We start from the raw sequence: 24,116 nt of genomic DNA, 5'->3' as shown, positions 1-24,116 counted from the left end.
TTGGTTCTCGAAATATTCAGGAAAAACCAAAAAATCCCAAATTATTTTCTTTATTCGCAGATATATTGGAAATATGTCCACATTTTGCTATTGGCACTTGATGTAGGCTATCAGAATATGTCCATGAATATTTTATACAGGGTGTCATCTGACTTGGGCCACCCACATCTTTGAATTTGTAAATACGGATCTGTATTTTTGTTGTAGTTTTTGTTTCATCGACATTCACTCCATACTGAGAAATTAAATTCAATTTTATATTTCAGGATGTTTCGATGATATTTGATTATAATTGAGTGAATTATCCCCTGGAAATTGGTTGACTGAGTTGAATAAAAACACAATAGCAACTTTCACGTCTCCCTATGTACCGTAGAGTTTTTAGAGAGTTTTTTTTTTCATTTTAGGTACCTATTCATATTTTTTCATATTTCCATTGCTCTAAACGTTTTCTACAATGAAATTCGAATAAGAAAGCCTTTTATGATTATCTGAAACATATCTACAACAAAAATATATTATATGTGTTTTGATGAACAGCAAAAGAAATGATAGCAATGATAACATCCGAAACGAACACTATAATTGTAATGAAAATTTGAATGAAGTAATGTATATACACAAAAAAATCAATGGCGCAATAATTGTTCAAATTGGAGTCCTTTCATTTCGAAACATATAATGGGCCAATAAGATGGCCTGCAAGATCACCAGATCTTGCTCAGAGCAATAGAAAAAATATGAACAGGTACCTAAAAATTAAAAAAAAACAACTCTCGAAAAACTCTACGGTACATAGGGAGACGTGGAAATTGCTATTGTGTTTTTATTCAACTCAGTCAACCAACTTCCAGGGGATAATTCCCACAATTATAATCAAATATTACCGAAACATCCAGGAATATGAAATTGAATTTAATTGCTCAGTATGAAGTGAATGTCGACGAAACAAAAACTACAACAAAAAATAGAGGTGCGTATTTAAAAATTCAAAGATGTGGGTGGCTCAAGTCAGATGACACATTAAGTGCCAATATCGAAACATGGACAAATTTCCAATATGCCTGCGAATAAAGAAGTTATAGGCAAAAAAATTATTTGGGATTTTTCGGTTTTTCTGTATATCTCCAAAACCAAAAGAGATATATTCGATTTTTTCACATCATTGAATAGATCTCTAAAATACGCAACTTTGCCACAATTCAACCGACATTATATCTCTTATCGTTTACGAGATCCCCATGTACAGAAACGAATTTGAATAGCCCTGTATATTCAGGAAGGTGCAAATGAAAAAACCTTTTGGACTTCATTTTTCATTTTTCTCGTTCATAATCCTATCTTTCTGTTTAATTTTCAACAACCCATCTTATCGAAAATTCACAAAATGTAGTCATGAATAATAAATTCATCAGAGACGTTGTTTTCCATCCCATGTATCAATAATGGTGAGTACCATCAGTAATTACCTGTTTATTTTCATCCTCATTTTGAATCAATAAAATCATCAACGCAGCATACGCCATCTCATAGTTAGAAGACGAGTTATATGCCTTGCTTGGGGACAGTTCTGAATATGAACATCATTATGAACAGGGTATACTTCTTGTTCTGTAACTATTGACATTCACTCCCAAATTTTATTCGAGTTCTCCTAATGAAGATTTATTAGCGTTAGATAAGTATCGGATGCTCAGTTATGTGATTATACTGTTTGTGATTATATTTGTAATTTTCATGAAACAATTTATATATCGACCTTTTTTTTGGTAATTGTTACCTTCCACAATCTGAAAAAATATAAAAATTATAATGGATAACTTTATACAAGTGTAGAAGGGCAAACTTTTTAGTTTACCCCGATAAGTTACTGCGAAAAATCAAAGTATTTTTCACAAAGAAAAATCTTCTATTTATCAGTAACTTGTATTTCACAATTTTGCCTATCAAAAAAATTATTAAGAAATTATACTTATCTTTTGGAGAGAATTGTATCTCGAATAGCTCCTTAGAAATAGACCGTACTTGGCTACCCATCTTGAAGAAAACTTGGATAGTGGCGAAATGACAACAAACTGATATCGGAGAGTACCTTGTATTACATCGAATATTTCAGTTGTCAATCAACAACATTGATATAATTTCATATTTCAAAACTTCTTTGACATCTGTCGAAGAAGTAAAGAAATAAGCTCTCAAAAAAAAAGGAATAACTGCGTATATATTCGAATTTTTATCCATTTCTGAAGACGGAGGCAGATTTTGGCCTCCGAAACGTAAAAGATAAGTATAATTTCTTAATAATTTTTTTGATAGGCAAAATTGTGAAATACGACAAGTTACTGATAAATAGAAGATTTTTTTTTGTGAAAAATACTTTGATTTTTCGCAGTAACTTATCGGGGTAAACTAAAAAGTTTGCCCTTCTACACTTGTATAAAGTTCTCCATTATAATTTTTATATTTCTTCAGATTGTGGAAGGTAACAATTACCCAAAAGAAGGTCGATAAAAAACTGATTTTTTCCTCCACAAAAAATGAATTTCGTTGAAAATTTATATATCTTTATGAAATATGTTTACCATCCTGGTAATTATCTTGGAATTGAGATTTGAATCTGTGTTCATCAGCATTATTCTGAACATTCGAATACTCATCTGAAACTTTTCATTAAATTCGGATATCTGCTGCAATACTGCAATTTTGTACAATGCATTTGAAGAATTTCTGTTTGAATATCGACCGCAGATATTTCAAAGGTTGAATTTGGTTGATATGGATTCGTGATTTACATAGTATTCACACATTGTTCATGAACTAAATTCCTGTACATTGGTATACAGTGTGAATTACTCAATTTCAAGTCTTAAGTTTTACAGGGCGATTGATGAGGTTATAACATGATATGTTTGCCCTTAACCCATTGTTACTATTTCATGAACCTGAATATACCGATTCCACAAGTTCAAGCATTTCTCACTCATTCTGCGGCCTTCTCTTATGTTGAGTGAAAGAAGACTTCTTTGTTTTGTGGAACGAAATATGTGGAACATATTCCTGGCTGCAAGCTTCATTAGTCCACCCAGTTTGGTCATTATTTGTTAAAGTGTAGGAGCAATTTTGAAAGACACGAATCTGTCAGTGTATTCTGGTTCGTATGAAAAACTTTTGATTTTTGAGACTTTGTGTTTTCTAAAAATCGATGATTCACGAAAATACTCTCTATTTTAATTGATTGAGTAAAACGAACCCCTCAGGCTAACCAACCGGTTCCAACTACAGACCCTGGAACAGGTGAAACTGAATGATATTTTGTAGAAATGAATGACATATTACACGTCGAAGAAAAATTAAAATATTTCCTCCAACATTGAGGTGAATGTGGTTTCCATCAGGTATTTATATGAGACTGTTCCATCACATTGTTACGTTTTCCCCATGAGTTTGATTGTAATTGAATACAATGTATTATTTTCTTCAGGGCATGATTCACAACAATATGTAGAATTAGGGTTATCTATATGACATACTTCAACACTGGTCATGATCAGATAATGAAATATTTGAATTTTTGTTTCCATGCTTTCATCAAAATCTTTTCTTGTTGAATTCTTGAATGAAACTAAATGAATAGGCAAAAATAATATATTCATTCATAGTAATAAATATGTTACAAACCACTTGATGAAGCAACAAGAGTAGACAACAACATTGTCAATGAATTTGGTATAATAAACATAAAATATATTCATTTTTGGTATAATAGCGACATCATTCGAACACCATCAGCACTTCCAACCAGAAACTTGGAAATGGTTCAATTTTGAAACAAAAAAAGCCAGAAATGTTAATTTCAGAAATCGTATGAATCTGATTCTCCCTTACGAACTTTGAAAAAGATCTTATATACGATTCCAGCAAATACAGCTCCCACAATTGGTCCAACCCAGTAAACCTGTAAGTGAAATATCATATTCATTATTCATCAATATAAACCATTCTCTCATTTCCATCTCGTGAATAAAAGAGACGCTTGAATAACTTTTGCCAGCCAAACGGCAGCATGATGTCTGGGGTGGAAATATTTTTAGAATTTTTCACATAGCGTTCGAGGGTTCTATCCATACAGGATATTGGATAGTTTTCAGGATATTTAAAAATTTTCCGCATCTCATATAGACATCTTTATGTATTTGACGATTGGTTTCTTTCACAATTTCACTATAGGTAAATTTGGTATAATTTATTTTTCACTCATTATGTCTCTCATATATCATTTGTCAGTGATAGATTTTCACATTGAATTGAGTTCATAAATTCAATTATTCTCAATTTGAGGAAAGATGAATCGGAATTTCTCCTAGATTGATAATTTTTGAAAAATATATCAAAAATATTTTATTGTTGAATCATTTTGAAAATCAGTACGGGTAGTCTTAATGTAATTGAAATGACCCTCTTATTCCAGTGAATTGAAATAAATCTATAGTTGATGAAAATTGTGTAACCAGAAGAAGTATGATCAAAATCATAACTCCAATGTATAGTCTTCGAATTTTTTGTTCGACATCGGAATCCTAAGTATGCTGAATTATCTGAAATATCATTGAAACCTTGATGAATGTGGGCAAATACAAACATATATGGTAACCTATACATAACTGATGATTCTTTTGTTAAAAACAGCAGAATTCTAGCGATAGCGATATCGTTATTTTCATACCATGTAAAGGTTTGTTAGAAATTGAAAAACAGCAGCTATTTCGTTTCATGACTTCAATTTCATGCAACGGTTTCATTAATACTCTTTTGTAGTTTGAAATGAGCATGTGATAGATTCATTCAATACTCTGAACACTCTGAAACAGTAATAAAGCTAGCTGCCTTTGCGAACGGATCAGATAAAATATTTGCAAAGCTAATTAAAGAGCGGTGGTGGTAATCTCAGAACAAAAACTTTTTCTTCGAATGCTTGTACAAAATACTTATTTAATTATATAGATACAATATTCACGTTATGATGTATACTGCGAATATCCTAAATGATTTTACGCCCAAAACTTCAGTATAAAGAACAGAGACATTCGCGATACTGGAAACCATGATGAATTCGAGGTGTACCTGGTAAAAAGAAATTCGAAGTAGACCTTAGTTATGCTATCCATGTCAAAATATAAATGGTACTGAGGCATTATCATATATCGTCAACCGAGTATCTGGCCAACATAGGTACCTACCTAAGAATTCTCATAGTCCATAGCTCAACCCCAAGTGCTAGATATTACCAATAAGGTTTATATGAGACGTAAAGAAATTATATATAAGTTCTACATTCGTGAGAAAGTTTTTCCAGAAATGAGTTGTGTTTCTTTTAAAGAAATATTATTCAGATAACTGTTGTATACAGGTTACAGCGCGATGACCGTCGACTAGCCGTATTTTACTAGGTATTCGGCTCTCGAGTGATTTTCCCATAAAATTCAAAGGTTTGATAAAAAATATGGATGGGCTTTTATTGACTCATCAAATTTTTCCATTATCTTTATATTATTTCCATAAAGTTATACAAGGTGTTCGGAATCGGCGACTGATTCTGAAGATATAAAAATGAGCCAAAGTACAGGCTTTTCATATAAAACACCTTAGAATCTACAATGGTTTTGAGATTCTGAGATTATTTTGACTTATTATCATGAAATATGGACTATATCAAAAATCATCCGTTCATTAGATATTTCAGTTTATCTTGAAGGAATGAAACATGCGCATGTCCACCACAAAACTAAGGGATATAACACCTTTATTTCGAAATGTTACAGAAAGTGTATGAGAGCTTTTACTTGTTATCATGGTTTTTATTGTAAACTGGATGTCAGGTGAATAAATTAAAAAATGTTTATTTCTGATGTTTCATAAAAAAGTAATAATTCAAAAATATTGCATTGTCTTTTCACAAAAAAATATATTTGAAAAATATATTCGAAGCCATTTCCGTTAATTTTCGGGCACTTATTATCTCTATGAAATTGTTATTATTACATCAGGACTGATTTCATCGACATTTCATCCAGACACTGCATGTTCCACAATAAGACGTAAGTTTCAGTGATTTTTGGGAAAGAAAGTTTTTGGCTTTCTACCACTCCATCTTGATACAAAAAACAAGGATGAGGGAATCTTTCCAAGGAAAGGAAGGAAGTAATCAATACAAGTAACTCTATACAAAAACAAAAACTTTCTTTCCCAAAAATTAATCACTCCTAAAAATATAACCCCTTCAATTCAAATGTTTCAGTAATGTTTAAAACAAACTTCTGAGGCTGAAAAATTCACTTCGAAATTCAAATACCGTTTTGTTGTTCCCACGTGTGAAGGTTCTGCTAACACCACCCGTTATCATACTTGACATAATACTTCAGTTATATAATATTTTTTCATTTTGGTCTTTGAATTCTATCAAATTAATAGAAAGAACTTCCGGCTCTTCATTAATCTTATTTAGAAAAGGTGGTAGATCGACTCATCCTACAAAATCATTATCATCATCAGAATCTTCAGTAACAGTCATCGCCGCGTTCTCATGTTTTCCATCTGTTGAGTCTTTATCGAATCCTTCTTTATTTTCACGATATTTTTCTTCTTTATACTTTTTTTCTTTCTCTCTCTATCTGTCTAGTTTCCACGGCGATCTTTTTGTGTCCGTGGCGATGAAATTTTCAGCTTTTTCTGTGTTCTCTCTCTGATTTTTTCGTTCTCCAGCTTTTGGGTATCTTTTGAATTCTTGCGGACTTACGAAAGTTTCTATGCTTCAATATCGTGTAGGAATTGTGTGTAAATCAACAGATGCTGAGAGTAAGGGGGGTGACAATATTTTCTTCAATGAAGCTTGATGTTGATGGTTGATTTGGATCTATAAGAGGTCGGTCTTCTTCATTGTTTCGATCCACATTCCTATCAGTTACGCTACTAATTGCAGAGTCGTCATATACAAATATGAATTCATCGAAAAGATGAATTCCAGCTTTTTGAAATCCAGATTTCATATTAGCTGGAGTCATCGATTTTTCAAATGCACAATCAAAACAACCCCAAGGATATCAAACATAGAAACGGGTATCCCAGGTTATTTTAAAAGCCATGAATGTAAGACAGTGATGTGGAATGATTTGAACGCATGATTTCAAAAGCTGCGACCATCTAATGGTTGCAGCTTGTTGGAATTATGCTGTGGTAAGGTCAAAATGATCACTTTATTTTTCTTCGCTAGATTTATTCCTTCTATCGTCAGGTGACTCTAGTGATTTTCAAACTGGAAAGGGTTTCCTTTTGTGCTGGACGTATGTTCAATGGAGTGCCTTACAACGCTCGGAAACAATTCACGAGTCATCCATCCAGAATCTGAGACCAATCCCAAAGTACGATACCAGATTGTTCTTGTACTACTAGATCCAAAAGGAAAATTAGGGATTATACTATCAAATCAAGGATAGTGAAACTCACCTAGGAAAGCACATTTTTATTGAGAAATGCACAAATCCAAAAAAAATAGCGTTTCAACTTTGTTTACCAAAACTGCGTGTGTAACCCTACTAACCGAACGAAAAACATCGAACTCGTGGTTGAAATTTCGAAATTACATGCTTTGTGTGATTGTGGAACATGTCTGATTGTGGAACATGTCTGATTGTGGAACATTTTATTGGAACATTATGATTCAGTGGGCAAAATGTTCCGGTTAGATTATGAGAACGGAGATTTCTTAAATTTGTTTATGGTCTATGGTTGATGTAATTGAAGTATCGACCAAACATGTAGCTTATTTATCGGAAGTCATCCGGAAAAACTAAAATCAATCACAATCTGGTAAATACATTGTTGAAAAATTGTTAGAATCATGCATCACTAATTCCGGTGTAAACGGAAGAGTTCGGAAAACGCCATCATTTCCATTCGATGAATAAAAATTTTCAGGATATGACTCCAACCGATCGTCATCGAGCTGTACTCTGTATACTCTATCATATCCTATTTAAAACCGATGAGAAACAAAATGAAAGACAACAAGGTCGAAAATTACAAACGGAACACCGAAGTCTTGTCAATGTTGAACCTCAATCAAAAGAATAATAATTGTAGTCTCGGTTCTCTGGATAAAACTGGAATAGGTACAAACTTGAATCAAACTAAGTACAATATGGTATGAAGTACCTAGTGAAATATTAAATGAAGATTATGAGGGAAACGTGTATACAAAACTGTGAAAATCATGGATCTATAGTAGAACGACAATTGTCTACCTACCCAATGATTTTCCCAAGAGTTCATCATCACAGCTGGTCCAAAAGTTCTGGCAGGATTGATACTGGATCCGGTAAATTGTATCTAAAACATATCAATTATATTAAAAGTGTATCTCATTTTATCGATTTCAAACCAAAATTGTATAATTCGAGTTTTCTTCCGAGCATGAATTGTTTTCAATATTTGGTATAATATGAAGAACCTACCCCACATAAATGAGCGGCGGTAATAGCTAATCCTATGGCAAGAGGCGCAGAACCTTTGATATCTTTTCTCATAGGGTCACATACAGCTTGAATCACGAAGAGTAAAAGGAAAGTTAGTATTATTTCCATAAGAAGACCTTGAGTAGGGCTTATCTGTTCGCTAACAACGGTGAGCCCTAGATTACCAACTTTATTTTCTGGAACAACAGTCTGAAAGAACATATTTCAAATAAGGTATAAGTTTGTAACTGTGATACGCCTTTCGTTGAAGGAAATTATCAAATACACTCATATTGATATAATGTTTGTTATTAATATGAAATAAAGATTACTTACACTAAGTAATGCCGAACCTCCTAAAGCTCCAATGCACTGAACCACTATGAAGAAGAGAGCTTTCAGGAACTTGATGTCTCCTGTTACAAAGAAACTAACTGTTACAGCTGGGTTGATGTGGCAACCACTAACATGTCCAATAGTCTGTAAAAAGTATTGTATTAGCTTTTTTAAAATACATTTTCTATTAAATGCGTTTATGATAAGTTTCAACCAATTTTTCGGCAAGTTTTTTTTTCGAATCTTTGAATTGAGAAAACTTTGCTAGAATGGAAAAAGTCAATTTCAAACATATCGAGAACCCATATTTTTTCGAACTTTAAATTCAAAATATTTCCTCATGAACAATCACAAGCACACGAAAATCTTTGAAGGGGTTTGAGAACTGTACCTGTGTGAAAGTGTAGATCGTCCTTAGAATGAGGTAGCTGTTGATTATATACATTCTAGAAAACATTTTGGGAAATTCATTTCACAGCTACTTTGTTTAACGAATCAAAACGTTCTCAAGAAGTGTTCGAAACAGTTGAGTTGTACTTCAAAGCAAAGTACAGCTGCATTTTGTCGCGTACTCCGTACATATTACTCTTTGGATGGAATGACAGGAAATCTCTCATTATCGGCATAGATAAGCATTTGTGGGTGTAATTCGGGCATTGAAATTGTAAAATGGGGCAAGTGTGCCCCCACCAGTATATGAAAATATTGTATTTGTTTTATGTTCCAAGAGAAAAGATGAAATAGATGCTTGGAATACATCAGATTAAATGGTGACAGTTCTCAACAGAAAACCGTCGATGACCACCTGTTAGGAAAAACAGCCTGCTCTTCCTTTGTATTTGATGGACTTTCTTTGGTACAATTACAGGTCTTGGTCGTTTCCAACAATTCATGTATAGATGCCATAGTTTTTCGCAGTTCGAACAACTTTGCGAAAAATCCTGTGTCTCAGACACAAGCTCAATCTAGAGACTGTTGATGAATTATCTATCGATCAGAATCAGTTATGACTCATCACTTTGTAATAGCGTTCAGCAATGGGAAGTACACAATGCGTCACATCTTCATAAATATCTCCAGGAAAACGTGCTTTCAACTTTGGAAATCTAGATTATAATAACATTACGTTAAATTTCTTGCCTCGAATGTTTCTACTACATTTTCAAGTGATTTTTCATTTCGCTCTTCTCTGTGGATGTTCTCATATCAAAGAAAGTTTAACTCTTCTTCCATTCTTGTCACTCTTCCGTCCTGCAGTTTATTGATATATTTATTCAATATATTATCAGCGATTCACACATTTTGTCAAATGAATTTGTCTTTCGAAATTATTTACAATCTCATTTGTTCTGTATTTCAACCGTTTCTCAGTACAACTATGTCAAAGCCAATTTCACTATATTTTGCGTTATTTGAATAGACAATAATGAAGTACGCCTGTAATGTACAAAATAAGAGAAATCAAAAACAATAATACGATAAAACAGACTCAGAAATTTCAATTCAACTAAGGATGAATGAAATGAATAGTTGGAAACAGGATCAATGTCACCGCTTCAATGAGTGAGAGTCCTTTGATATAGAGGCCTAATGAATAAGTTAAACAATTAATACAATACAAAAATGTAATTTCTTGGCTATTAGCCCATTTTGTTTTATATAAGTCAAATATTACAAATGTGCCATGTACTCATTTTGATACTTCCTGTTGCCTGAAAAGTGAGCACTGATGATGACGAGAGTCGAAAGCGCTTTGCAATAATTTTATAAGTATACACTTTCATACAAAAACCTCTTCGATTCATTCATTCAATAAGTGTAATCAGCTTCCCAAATCTATTCAATTCATACAATATCAATAATATATCGACAATGAAGAGAAATTAAAAAATGGAGAAGTCACGTCATGAACTTTTGAATGTGATTCAAAAATTCTGGGTAGTACTTTTTCATTAATTTTTCCTCCTCATAGATTTCAAATCTGTTGATACTTTTCCAAAGAATGGAAATTCAAATGATTATAATAGTAATATTATAAATTATAATAATAATAATGAAGTCCAAACCTTCAATGATCATCATTTGAGTCATTCTTCTGTTTTGAAATAGTCCTAAATTTCATTTGCGATATACAGTGCGGGAGTAAAATCTTCCATTTCTCCTAATTTTTGAACGAGACACGATACCAAGATCAGACAAAGTTAAGGTGTAAAGTTTCAGAAAATAGTTCATGTGCTTCGCGGCCCAAAGGGCTTCACAATTTTTTATTTCGAATAGATGGGGGGTCAGACAAAAGTCAGAGAGAAACACATCATTTTCAGTATTTTTCGTTGGGAAAGACAAAGAGTTCCACATCACTTGCAGCCAAGGGGACGCTCAATAGTTTTTCAACTGAGAAGGGGTTTTTTTGATACCTCGTTTGATAAGTATTTCAATTCTCGACAATGTTTCACGTTTAGAAATCACATCAGTCGTTCATAAATAATTATTTGTTTCGTATTCGTTCTAAGAATCTGCAAATAAACCATGAATATTATACGTAAAAAAAGTTTTGTCGTTGTAAGCAACTCTTTCTAATCGAAAAATTGTTTCAAATAAACTGCAGTAGCGTATCGCTAACGTTGATTCCATGTATCCCTTCAAATGCATTTGTAGGCGTCACATCAAGTGATCGAGCAGGCCATTCTGAAAGACGACATTCGCCAATCCACTGGATTGAACATTTCCAAATAAGTAATTTTTGAACCAGCTTATCGTATAAGGGTTTGTCAAATTCCAAACTGGCATATAGGCAAAATCAGTCTCTCAGAATGGCTTTCGAAATTACTTCTCATCACGCCTCTAGATATTTTTGAGGAATTCAAAATTTAAGTGAAAGATATAGAACATTTCATTTCAGAACTTGCATATTGAAAGAAAAGTGTTTGAAATCACCCAAACAACATTTCATAATGTGAATAATGAAGATGTCAACCATTTCATCTTTCTCGAGAAGTAACTAATGGATATTTTGTTCACTTACTGAAGTAAACTGGAGTAGGTTTCAAAACTTTTTTCAATCACGATATTTATTTTTTATTCGTAACATTCCAAAACGAGTATATAACTACTTATTCTTGAGAAAGTTGGATAGACATTCGAAATATATATTGAAGGTATCACAAGATTCCATTTCGTACTAAAAAGCGTTTAACACCCTTTCGGCGACAAGTGATTTCTCACGAAAAGTGCTGAAAACGAAGGATTTTCACACATGAGTAGTGAAAAGTTAATACATTTCCACTTTCGTAATTTATAGTACCATTTTTAAGTAATTTGACTGATGATAGTATTTTGAGTACATAAGCACTCTGTTGTTTCAGCCCACCTTATATTTCAGGGATACTACTTTTCTCTAGAAGGTAGAAACCTACAATCCTACATTTATCCCACCGAGACCGTCCGGTTGTTTGCATATTACATAATCATTCATTAATCGAGCAATCACGAGACAAAACGTTGAGACTTGCAATTGTATCAATGAGATAAAAGTTTTAGTAGTAATTGACCACTTATATCTGAATTACGTCCTACATGTTATATTCGTCTACACAGTAAAAAGTATTTCTTTTGAAGAAGATCAAAGGTTAATTTGAAATTTTTTTCTCTATTGGAGAAACTATTACTTCATGCCAACAGCGCCATGTTCTACAAGAGTATCACACTTTTTTAAACGAAGAAATCAAATTTCTTGGCCTTTCAACGACATCATTCGTTTGATTATATTATTGCGAAGATGAACTATTTTGAATCAAGAAAATATAATATCATCTCAAAATATACCACTTATTTAAAGAGAAAAATAAACTGTTTCGAATGGAGAGCCATATCAACTTGATCTAAAAACATATTGTTTGTTTGAATTCAAAACTGTGTGCTTTCAAATAACTCAATTCGTTTATAACAAGAGTTTTGTGAATCTGTATACAAAACTATATTATGATCGACTTATGATAACAGGAATTTTGCATAGAATGAACAGGATTTCTTTCAAAGAAGTAATTCATTCATTTCAGTTTGAAAAAAACTGATTTATTTCAACTTGAATATTATTCAAAAGAATTCAAATTTAGTATTATGCGCGTACGTGACAGTATGTGTTGGATAGTGACGTTGGTGTGATGTGATTTTGTGGAGGAAGTGTTTTGTGTGTCTGTAGATAGTGCAATTTTTTTCCGATTATTTTGTATCTACCATAAAGGAACAGATTTCACAAGACTGGTGTCTTACACAGTAGGAAGATATTTTCATGAATAGGTATTATAATTGGATAAAATTGAGGTGTTCAGGTTACTTGAGAAAGAAACTCCGCTATTCACTAAGTATTGCGGTGTATACCTAGTACCGAAGAGAAAGTGGTAAATTTTGACAACAACTCTTAATTTCCCCCTCATTTTGCGGAAATTATATCAATGCTTCGTAATTTTTCACACATGCATTATTACATTGGCCGAGCTCGGCAAGTGTATATTAATTTGAACTGAAAAATCCTCCATGTTGATTTAAATTCGCCAATCTCTCGTTTTGAACTTATATTTTATCTTGTTTCAAATTAATCCATTTTCTCTAAATGAAATTTGATCTTCTCTTGGACTGAATTAATTTTTTATTGAAAGAGAGAGGCACTTACGGTTTCGACAATAAATTATAATACAAAAAATACCAAAAGGGGCACCAGTAGGTGTGAAAAGCACCTACATATGACAGCTACTTTCTGATTTCAACATGTAAATGTTTGTTGAATTCCGAAATGACTCGGCTTTCTGTAATTACTTCAGAAATATTTTTATGTTATTCATTGGGAACAAATTGGTTATTCATTGGGAAGAAATAGGTAGAAATATTACCAAACTCACTAGAGGAGAAATCAGAATTTCCAAAAACGTGAAAACAGTGGATGTTTTTATTTAAATAGCGAATTGCATACCATTAAGTATGTTTGTATGATCATGAGTTAAATTTTTCAAATTAAACATTCTATATTCTCCATTGATCCTCTAATAATACTCACACAACACTTTGAATTCCTATAACGGTTCCAGAATGATTATTTTAAAAGGCAATTTTTCTATAAAGACTTCTACCCACTTCAAAGGGATTTGAGGTATTTTTTTATACGTCTTTTGAATTGATTATTTATTTCTAATCAAGGAATGTCTAATGCTAGGAATCGTGTGTTAAACAATAAGACCTCAGACAAGTTTGAAATTTTGAGGGTTGTCGTTCGTATGCGGAAAACAATTGGGATGGTTAACGGAATAAACCCACTCAAATAGTTTTTTATTGATTTTTTTTTTTATTAAGTGGCAGCTATTTTCATGGTTTTACGTTTCTAGATATTTGAAATAGTGGCTAACGATGATGTGCTGATTTTTTCTTTCGTTTCAGAATCCAAGTGATGTTCCGGCAATTGTGTATAAACAAAAGCAGAATGCAGAACTTGATAGACGATAGTAATTTTTTTAATGTTATTTACCAGCATGGTATCTAGTTTTAAAAACTTCATTTGTGTAAAATTACTGATGAATCAATTCATTTTGTTGTCTGAGTTGGTATGTTGGTTATAGGCTTCGATTTTATTTTATTTGTTAATTTGTAATTCGTCCAGAATATGTCACTTTTTTATATATGTTTTCGGGTTGAATATTTATTTCTGTTATTTGTATATAATCTGTATGATCTGTATAATCTGTATGATATCTCAATAATGTCTATTACGTTTTGTTTTTTATCAAATGCTTTTTCAGGATAATATTTATAATTTGCAATTGCTTCAAATAAACCAATCATGATAATATATAATGTATTATTTAATTTCTTTCCTTACTACTTATAGCTGTTCATATTACAGATAAGATACTTTGGATTCAAGTCTAAAGACATCCGTATGAGAGGGACAGTTTATAAACAGAAGCATAAGTTAATCTTTGATGAAGTAAATGAGTTTATTTCATTTATACAAATGAAAGCGTTTGAATGAAAAATGGTTCTCTTCAAAGGAAAACAATTAATTTCTCCTACGGAGATATTTAAATAGTGTTCCAAGTTAACATATAATTCTTTCAAAACCCAATAAAGTTTTGCTTCGAGATTAATTTTGCTCCCACTGAAAAATGCATACTTATTCTCTTGAGATAATGTGATGATTTCTATTGAAATGTATGCATAATCTTGGTGGAATATTCTTCTTTTACTTGAAAGAAGCGTTTATTCAGTCCATTTGAATTGATGATCAAATTTTTATGAGAGAATACATTTCTCAGTTTATAAAAATATTTCTTCATGAATATAGGAGAGCAAGATTTTTTTAAATCGAGATAATGTTCTTTACTTTGAGATTTCAATTTTTACTGTGTACTAGATCATCATGAGCGGAAACCATATGAGAATTGAATATTTTGAAACAAGTTATAAGCTTCTATTACTTTTATTCATGAAATTATTAACATCAATTGATTTGGTTGGGCTGGGTTATGGGTGTGTTCTATCGAAATTGATGACTGCTCTCAGAAATATTTTGGATATCAAATATATTAAATGCAGATATTTGGAAGAATATTGATAGTATCAGAAGAGCTGGTGAAGATAATACAGAACAATTAGTTGCTATGCAGAGAGAATCCTAATCCTGAAAGGAAAGAATAGACTAAATACAATAACAGTGAGACAAACTATTTATTTCGACAATATTCCGTTACCTAACTTAGAGCAAGCTTTTCGAAAATTGGAACCAAAAAGGTCATCCGGACCAGATAATATCCCGTGTTATATATTCAAGGCTTGTAGAGACTTCCTGACATACCATTTAATAGTAATTTTCAATAAATCTTTGAAGAATGGTAAATTTCCAGAAAAATTTAAGGATATTAGAGTCACCCCTATCTATAAAAATGGAGAAAAATAAAAACGAAATTAACAACTACCGTTCAATTGCATTGCTAATGACTAGGTACCTAAAAATGAAAAAAAAAACGAAAATCTCTACGGTACATAGGAAGACGTGAAAGTTGCTATTGTGTTTTAATTTAACTTAGTCAACCAATTTCCAGGGTCGTAATTTAAAAGGAAATCATTCACCCAATAATAATAAAATAACACCGAAATATCCCAAGATATAAAATTAAATTCAATTTCCCAGTATTATGTGAACGTCGACGATTCAAAAACTACAACAAAAAATACAGGCCCGTATTTTAAAATTCAAAGATGGGGGTGGCCCAAGTCAGATGACACATAGCCTATTCTGATAGCCCACATCAAGTGCCAATAGCAAAATGTGGACAGATATTCAATATTTCTGTGAATAAAGAAGATACAAGCAAAAAACTAATTTGGGATTTTTGGATTTTCCTGTATACCTCCAGAACCAAAAGATCTATATTCGATATTTTTACATCATTGAATAGGTCTCTGAAATACGCAACTTTGCCACAATTCAAACCGATATTCCATGTTTTTTCGGGGATACCGTCTGTTTAGAATAAAATATTACTTTTTTAGCTGCCCGGGCTTTCGCTAATGTTTATTAACTTTATCGAGGGCTGTAATATAAAAAAGAAAATAATAAATATCGATATTTACTTTGTAGATTTTAATTTTGAAAGAAGTCTTCAGCATGAAAATAACAACTTTTTCACATTGAATAATATGAAATACTATTTATCATTTCTTAATGTCGTTTATCATGGTAATTTATATTGTGTAAATATTACAGGAGGTATTAAGGTTTTTTTTTATTTTTTGTTAGTAAAAATGAATGAATTTTGCTGAGGTTGTCGATGTCTATCTTTTTGTTGATATTGTTTTCTTTAATTTCAATTTCAGTAATTTTCCGAAATTGCCTTTTATTTGAATCTTGTTCGAAATGGTGAATTTTGGTGATAGTATAATCGACTGAATAAATCATTATCTAGAACAGTGGTCGCCAACCTGTCGATCGCAAGCTACCGATTTCAATTTAAAAAATACAAACTGCAAAAATCAGAGAAGCTTTCGAAAACTCCACAAAAATATCTAATTGTCATAATATTAAACATAAACAGCGGCAACGCTGCGGTGGGCGACCTGCCGCTGACGCCATCAAGCTAGAATCGGATAGAACCGACCAGCCGAACCAGCGCGTTAGTGTTCGAGAACGATCTGGATTGCTTTGAATGGGATAAATACGCAAAGCGCGGATACATTGCGCTTAGTTTAAAACTGAACGCGTAACCGACGTCCAGCGGTTGGGTTAGTGGAGAATAACAAAAATAATATTATGGCAAGCAGTTGTAAGAAGGTGAAGACATACCACTTTCATTCGGAATGGGAAGAACAATACTTTTTTACGGAAGGTATAGATAAAAATGTGTGTTTGTTATGTAATACTTCGGTCTCCGTTGCTAAAAAAGGAAATATTGAGAGACATCATAAAACTGTACATTCTGATTTCAAAAAATCATTCCCACTACATTCTGCCGCCAGAAGGGAGAAACTGAAACAGTTAAAAAAGCAGTTTATTGGACAACAATCAATATTTTCAAGAACAGTCGACAAAAATAAGGCTGCAACTGAAGCATCGTACCGTGTGTCCCAGATAATTGCACAAAAAAAAGAAACCTTATGAAGATGGGGAAATGATAAAACAGTCGTTTTTAGAAGCTGCTGATTCGTTATTTGACAACTTCAGAAATAAAGACGAGATAGTTTCAGCTATAAAATCTATGCAACTTTCTGCTAATACAGTGATGAGACGTGTAGAAGTAATGAGCAATGATATTTTTTCACAGTTAAGAACTGACTTAGATAACTGTTTATTTTTCACGTCAACTGGAGGAATCAACAGATGTCGTTGACACTGCCCAGATGGCCGTGTTCGTCAGGATTGTTTTTAGTGATTTTACAATTAAAGATCTTTTGAAGTTCATTCCACTGAAAGGACACACTACTGGACATGAGTTGTTTTCTCATTTAATAAATATTATTTCTTCCGAAAAAATTCCAATATCGAAAATGGTAGGCTTGACAACCGATGGCGCTCCAGCTATGGTGGGTTGTGATAAGGGTCTGGTGGCGTTATGTCGTAAAGATGAAACTTTTCCGCAATTTCTCTGTTACCACTACACTGCATTATCCATCAGCAAGAATTATGTGGAAATTTCCTGAAACTAAACAACGTTATGAAACTTGTGGTAAAAAGTGTGAACAAGATTAGAGCTCAAGCGTTACAAAGAAGATTATTCAGAACGTTGGCCGATGAAGTTGACTGTCAATACGGGAACCTACTCCTTCACTCTGAAGTCCGATGGTTAAGTAGAGGACGGGTGCTGAAACGTTTTAATGATGTCCTATCAGTAGTTGTTTACAGCTGATTCTCGGCCTCCCCCCACCACTATGACGTATTAATTGCTTTTTTTATTGGTTGTTGTTTGGTGAAGTTTTTTTGTTGTGCAGTGAAGTCAAGGCGTTGTGACCTTGAAGTGTCTGGTGCATGGATCGTTCAGATTTTTTTTTCATATGAGATTTTGTGTGTTTATGTGTGTGTGTGTGTAGGAGAATGCACGGTACAGGGTTTCATCATGTGCTTGTTTGTCTATGTACAAACATACGTCTGCATACTTCGAAGATCCTCCAAGTAATAAATGCTCCATCGGTGTTAGGGCACCAAGTTAGTAGTGGAGTGACGTCACAGCAATAACCGTTCAACGGCTAGAGAGCGACATGTTCACTCCACGACGTGTGGCAGAGTAATGCGTATTCATCGGTCTGCCCTCACCTCTCCCGAAGCGATGAAGGTTCGCTCTAGCCCCGCTATCGATGGTGACACAACGGCAGCCGAGGACCGTTTGCCTAGCGTCTACCCTCTCCGAGACCGCAACGACCACTGCTTGCTCGTACCGGCAACTGTTATCGCATCAATTTGGGAGATGGGCTTGGCTGTGACGTCAGGCATCTCTAGTGGATAGCAACTAGCAATGTGAATCTTTCACGGTTTCATGGTGGGGGTGACTCACACTGTTTAATATAAAAGAAATGCCTGGCACACTATGAAATCAGTAGACGAATATATCTGCAGCAGATAGCAATTGGTAGAGTGTTATTCAGTTCGTAATAGAAGGAAGACGGTGAGTGTATTTGTCTGTTGGAAATTGTTTATATTTTCGTATATATTTTCATCATGTCCGTTTCAAAAGTAGACTTGAATAAAATTAATAATTTGATTGTACAGGAGGTTGAAATAGTAGAGCAAAAGGCCTTATCATCATTGCCAATTGATGAAGTGTTCATAATTAAAAATATGTCAACTTATTCTACACGATTTGGTAAATCAATTTTATTAACTTTGCAAGATGTGAGCAATGATAAATTATTTAAAACATGGCTACCAAAACGTATTTCGTTGCAATTCAGTGATGACGATATATCTTGTATCAACTCATCAGGTGGTAAATATACGATGATGTATTTAGGACAGAGCCAACAAAGTTTTGCTGGCATGAAAACGCGATCTCTAGTCAAATTCAATATAATTGAATAATAATAGTAATAATTTATAGTGAATTTCTTTAGGTCATAGCTTACGAAGTTTTTTTGGTGTGAAAACGCTAACTCTAGTCAAATTCAATATGATTGAATAATAATAGTAATTATAATGAATTTCTTATTGTTTTATAATATTCATATATTAGATGATAATAATTATATGGAAATATAAACATTACTAACTTAGTTGAATACACTCACTTTGTAACTACAAGTAAAATGGGAATGTGAGTATTATATCACTGAAAAATTGGAGGTTGCTTATTGTTTTTTTTTATTCAATTTCAGTTCCACCATTTAAAGATGTGGATGCAGTACGCAAGTCAAGATTGGGTCGATGTTGTAGATCTCAAATCATCGGTTCAACATTTGTCGTCTAAATTGAAGGTGTTGGGTGATGGAGCCGAACATGCAAGCAATTATGATATGAGTGTATGCTATGATGAAAAACAAATCGAATTATGCCTTCGTGATGCTGAGAACTATTGGAGTGGTGCAGAAGTTTGTAACAAATTTTTGGATAATGAATTGGAATTGTGGCAACTTTGTGATGTTATGATTGAACTGAACCTAAGAAGATTCCTGTATAGCCTCCAGCCATACTTGCCAGAATGGATTATTCATCACTTTGAATTGAATGATGAAAATCGAGAGGAAATTGAAGATGGTCACGAAAATGATGATTATGAGGAAGAAGTTATTTTAGATAGTCTGTATGTTCCTGTAAATCATAAATAATGTCAAATAAAAAACTTTGTATTATTTTCATGTTTTATTTATTTAAATCTCATGAAATACAATAGAAAATGATTACAAAACAATAAATATGATATAAAATACAATACATGATATAAGTCAGTTACAAATAAAAAAAAAGATCATGAAACAGTACATGATAGAGTGAAAAAAAAGTGTCAATATCTGCTATGAACTGAACCATCCAATGCATTGTATGTTAAAACTGTATCATGCAAAATTAATGCATATACTTTAGTGTTGTCTGGAAACTTGGTCTTCCTCGTCTCAAACTCAATCTTTATATCAATAGTTGATGATTTTGTTGCATTCGGTTGATGAGAACAATCGATGACGAATAGTGGATTCTCTCTAAATTGTCCAATGTCCATCAGAGGTTCACTCATATCTATATCATAATAACTTCGCTGGAAACTCTCAAAAGCATAATAAGCAGGAGCATCAAGTTTTTTATCGAAATTCAAATTCCAACGCTCATATGGATAAACTTCAGAATTCAAGTATACTCGAATACTATTGATATCAGCAGTTGTGAATTTTGTAATATCCTGTGTTCTATCTTCAGATGTGGTAGTACTTTGGAATGCGATGATGACAAAACGAGGAGTTTCCAATGCGTTAGTTGTTTTGATGGCCCATATGTCTGAAGAAGTCCCACGTAATGATGGTAGTTCATAGAGGTCCCACATACGATACGCCAACTTGATTTTGGCATTCAGACCGCTTTTGTTTATTCTACTCAAAAGTTTGAGCTTGTGTTTATCATCTGGTACAATATGTCTTATTTTCCATTCGATTTTATTTATTTCCAAATCAGCATCAACCTCACCTATATATGAGTTTTTGAATGATCGAGCGATAATCAAAATCAATTCCTGTTTGGCATTCAAGATACTTTTGTTGTAATCTTCAGCAAAACCTATCAAATATTTCAGTGGTAGTTTTCCACTAAAAACATGACTGTTTGTATCCAAGATATCTTGCTTCAATTGTGAAAGTCCCCAACCAGATGTCAATAATGTGTTAGCATGAGATTGTCCAAATGATATCATGGTTTTCATTGTAGATGTTATCCCAGGTTTTCTAACAACAGCCACTTGTTCACCACCCATTTCATAACGAATTTCGTCAAAGAGAAATGCAATTGCATTATTCGAGAGATAGCATGTTTTCGCTACATCTTTGGGGGTGAATTTACCTTCTATGTAAATGAAGCTCTCGGCAATATCTAGTATAACATCTTGATTATTGATTGCAATTCTGATTTCATCCGAATTCCTGAATAGCGGTGATCCATAGGGCTTATATGTGTGCTCATGTAAACTTATGAGAGAATGATCGAGCACTGGTTCATTGAATATATTCAACTTTTCATTGTTTGTTTCGAGCACCATTGTTATTTTCTCACTTTCAATCCAATCGATTTCAAAAATTTAAGATCACTCACAGACAGAGCGTTATGTGCTAACTGTTTAGCATACACTTGTGGAATGAGCTTCTTTTTATGCACACCTTTCTTTTTGATAGTGCAACTCGTTTGGGATTGTTCAATGCGATTTTGTCTATTATAAATGAAACCCATAACAACAGTTATTCGATTTTCTTCAATTCCAAAATAATGAAAATCTCTTCTTCACTTCCAAAATCGATAAGGTTATTTTTTTCATCCAAAATACGCACTGTAATGTTGTGAATCAATTGACGACCTTCTGGACTGACAGGTATATATATAATACTGTGTGGTTCTTTAGTGAGATTGTAGCCAGGTTCAACATCAATATCGAATGAGAAAAGAATGTGGGATTCTTCACCATTTATATATGAACCAGATATTATATTGCAATCTAAGCGGATAAGTCTCACAGTGGTAATGTTTATTGGTAATGATGATTCATGTATCTGATTTGGTGGAAATATTTCATGAGCGAACCCCATCATTTCTGCTACTGAATTTGGATGTGTCAGATCAATTTCATATTTGGATCGCATTTCACATTTGAATGTATTATTATTGGCGTGTAGATAGAAAATATCATCTGCAACGACATCATTTGGTTTTTTATCATGGAACAATCTGAACATGATATGTTTCTGTATGACGGCATTGATCTCTTCTATTTCATAAGCACCACATGGAATTTCAATTGTCAACTTTTGGGGTATCGATGAGTTGTCATTACTGATTCTAAAACTAACTAAGTTATTAGCTTCAGTTATATTATTGATTGTATTGCATCCACAGAATCCCAAAAGTCCTAATCCATAACGACTGTTCCTATCCAATTCAATTGGTGGAAAAAAATCCGCACTCAAGACACTTGTCCCGACAGCTTGTAGCTCGAACTTTCGTGACATGACTGATGAATATTTTGAAACACATTTCAATTTATTATTGTACACAGCAACAGCACATTTGAGACAATTTACACTTTTTGGAAGGTGTTGTATTGTAATAAGTATCATTTTTATTGATACCAATATTCACATCCTCTATATTACAAATACAACACATAGATTTCCGAGGTATAGGACCGTCATTAACATCCGATTCTGAATTTTGATCGTGGTGGTGGTGCTCATAACAATATCTATGTTTCATTATATCGATGTCATCTTGCAGATGCTTAGGCAACTTTTCCCAAACATATGCAATCTCATGTGCAACACATGCAAGTATCACTTCCTTAGGCATATTTGCAAGCATCACTTTATCCATTTTTTTCAAGGTACCATATTTTGAAAACATTCTAAGTGAAAACCCCATTCCCTTGATAGCCTCCCGATCCAGTTTTGGTGTTGAATCCATTTTTATTTGGAAAATTATTTAGAGAGAAACTGCAAGCACAAGTGACCACAGAGAACTGTATTAAATTTCTGTTGTCGATCATAGTTATATTTGATTTTTACATTCGAACATTTTCGAAAGAATCGAGTCAATTCCAATGGTGGGGGTAGATCTCCAAAACTATCGAAATATGTGACTTCTTTCCCACATTTTTTATATGCCACCCAATGTGTTCCTGGTCCACTTATTCCATCTAAATTAACAATAGCTGTCTCGTTTTGTTTTGGACCTGAAGATGGTAATCTATCACGCATAAAAACACCACGAAAATGTGGAATTTTCATTTTTTGTGCATAATAACTGAGATCGTGATCAGTAAGAGGCCTCTGAGGTAGGGGTTCAATTAGTTTTTTGTTTTGTTTGTGGCTTTGTATGGTTTTAAATATAGTCCTAAACCTTTACGGTATGGTTTGAGATATATTCCACTTCCGCGTTTGCCTAATGCTACAGCCTCCATGGTTTTATTGTGACGATTGGCTTCCATTAAAGCCGCTCTGCTGGCTTTTGCCGAATTCACGGCCTTGGTAATACCAGCAGCGGCTCCCGCCAAACTTCCTAGTGCGGATAGTCCAGCAAAAATTGGTATCAATGGTAAAAGTCCACCGATCTTGGGAACAGGAATTATGCGTGGTGTGCGGATTTTCTTCTTTCCACCGGCAGCTTTAAGGTATTTACGTGCCGCCTGCAATGCCACAGTAATAGCTTTTTTGCTATTATTCGTCACAAATTGATTCCCACCAGCTTTCTTCAATACATTTCGCACTTTATGGACTATCCCAGCACCAAATGCAACTTTTTTAATTTTATTTTTCTTCGTTTGTTTCCTCTTACATTTTTTCTTATTGGTACTACAACCCATGCCCATATGTCTTTTCGCTTTCATAATGTTGGTGACAAGTAATGCAGCTGCTCTTTCCCCAATACTCGCGTCCTTCGATTTAACCCTATCCCAAGCGCTGTATTCAAGTTCTTTGTCGGCTAAATGTCTTGCTGCAAGATCGGATGGATGCTTAGAATATTGAATATCGTGTTTTTTGCATTCAATATCTAATTTATTGATTCCAGGGTCGTTACGAACTAAACGTTGTTTCAATTTTGTACCCGGTCCACAG

General features: G+C 33.4%; 1 protein-coding gene across 3 annotated transcripts in view; it reads right to left on the bottom strand.

The window, feature by feature from the left end:
- Positions 1–3,631: 3,631 nt before the first annotated feature.
- The window catches only part of Drip (aquaporin homolog protein drip), a 91,716-nt gene continuing 71,231 nt past the window's right edge, over positions 3,632–24,116 (bottom strand). For all 3 annotated transcript variants that reach the window (XM_074179139.1, XM_074179137.1, XM_074179138.1), the window contains exons 3-6: positions 8,844–8,987; positions 8,508–8,717; positions 8,302–8,382; positions 3,632–3,955 (exon numbers count right to left, since the gene is read on the bottom strand). In XM_074179139.1, the coding sequence (XP_074035240.1) occupies positions 3,854–3,955; positions 8,302–8,382; positions 8,508–8,717; positions 8,844–8,987 (537 nt within the window). In that variant the 3' untranslated portion in view covers positions 3,632–3,853. The remainder of the gene's footprint in view (positions 3,956–8,301; positions 8,383–8,507; positions 8,718–8,843; positions 8,988–24,116) is intronic.

This window comes from Leptinotarsa decemlineata, unplaced genomic scaffold, assembly GCF_025532065.1.
Source record: "Leptinotarsa decemlineata unplaced genomic scaffold, Ldec_3_MD MMD2_tig00004307_RagTag_RagTag, whole genome shotgun sequence".
Classification (NCBI taxonomy): domain Eukaryota; kingdom Metazoa; phylum Arthropoda; class Insecta; order Coleoptera; family Chrysomelidae; genus Leptinotarsa; species Leptinotarsa decemlineata.
The sequence above is the reverse complement of the archived record's forward strand: the minus strand, read 5'-3'. Positions and strand labels throughout refer to the sequence as shown.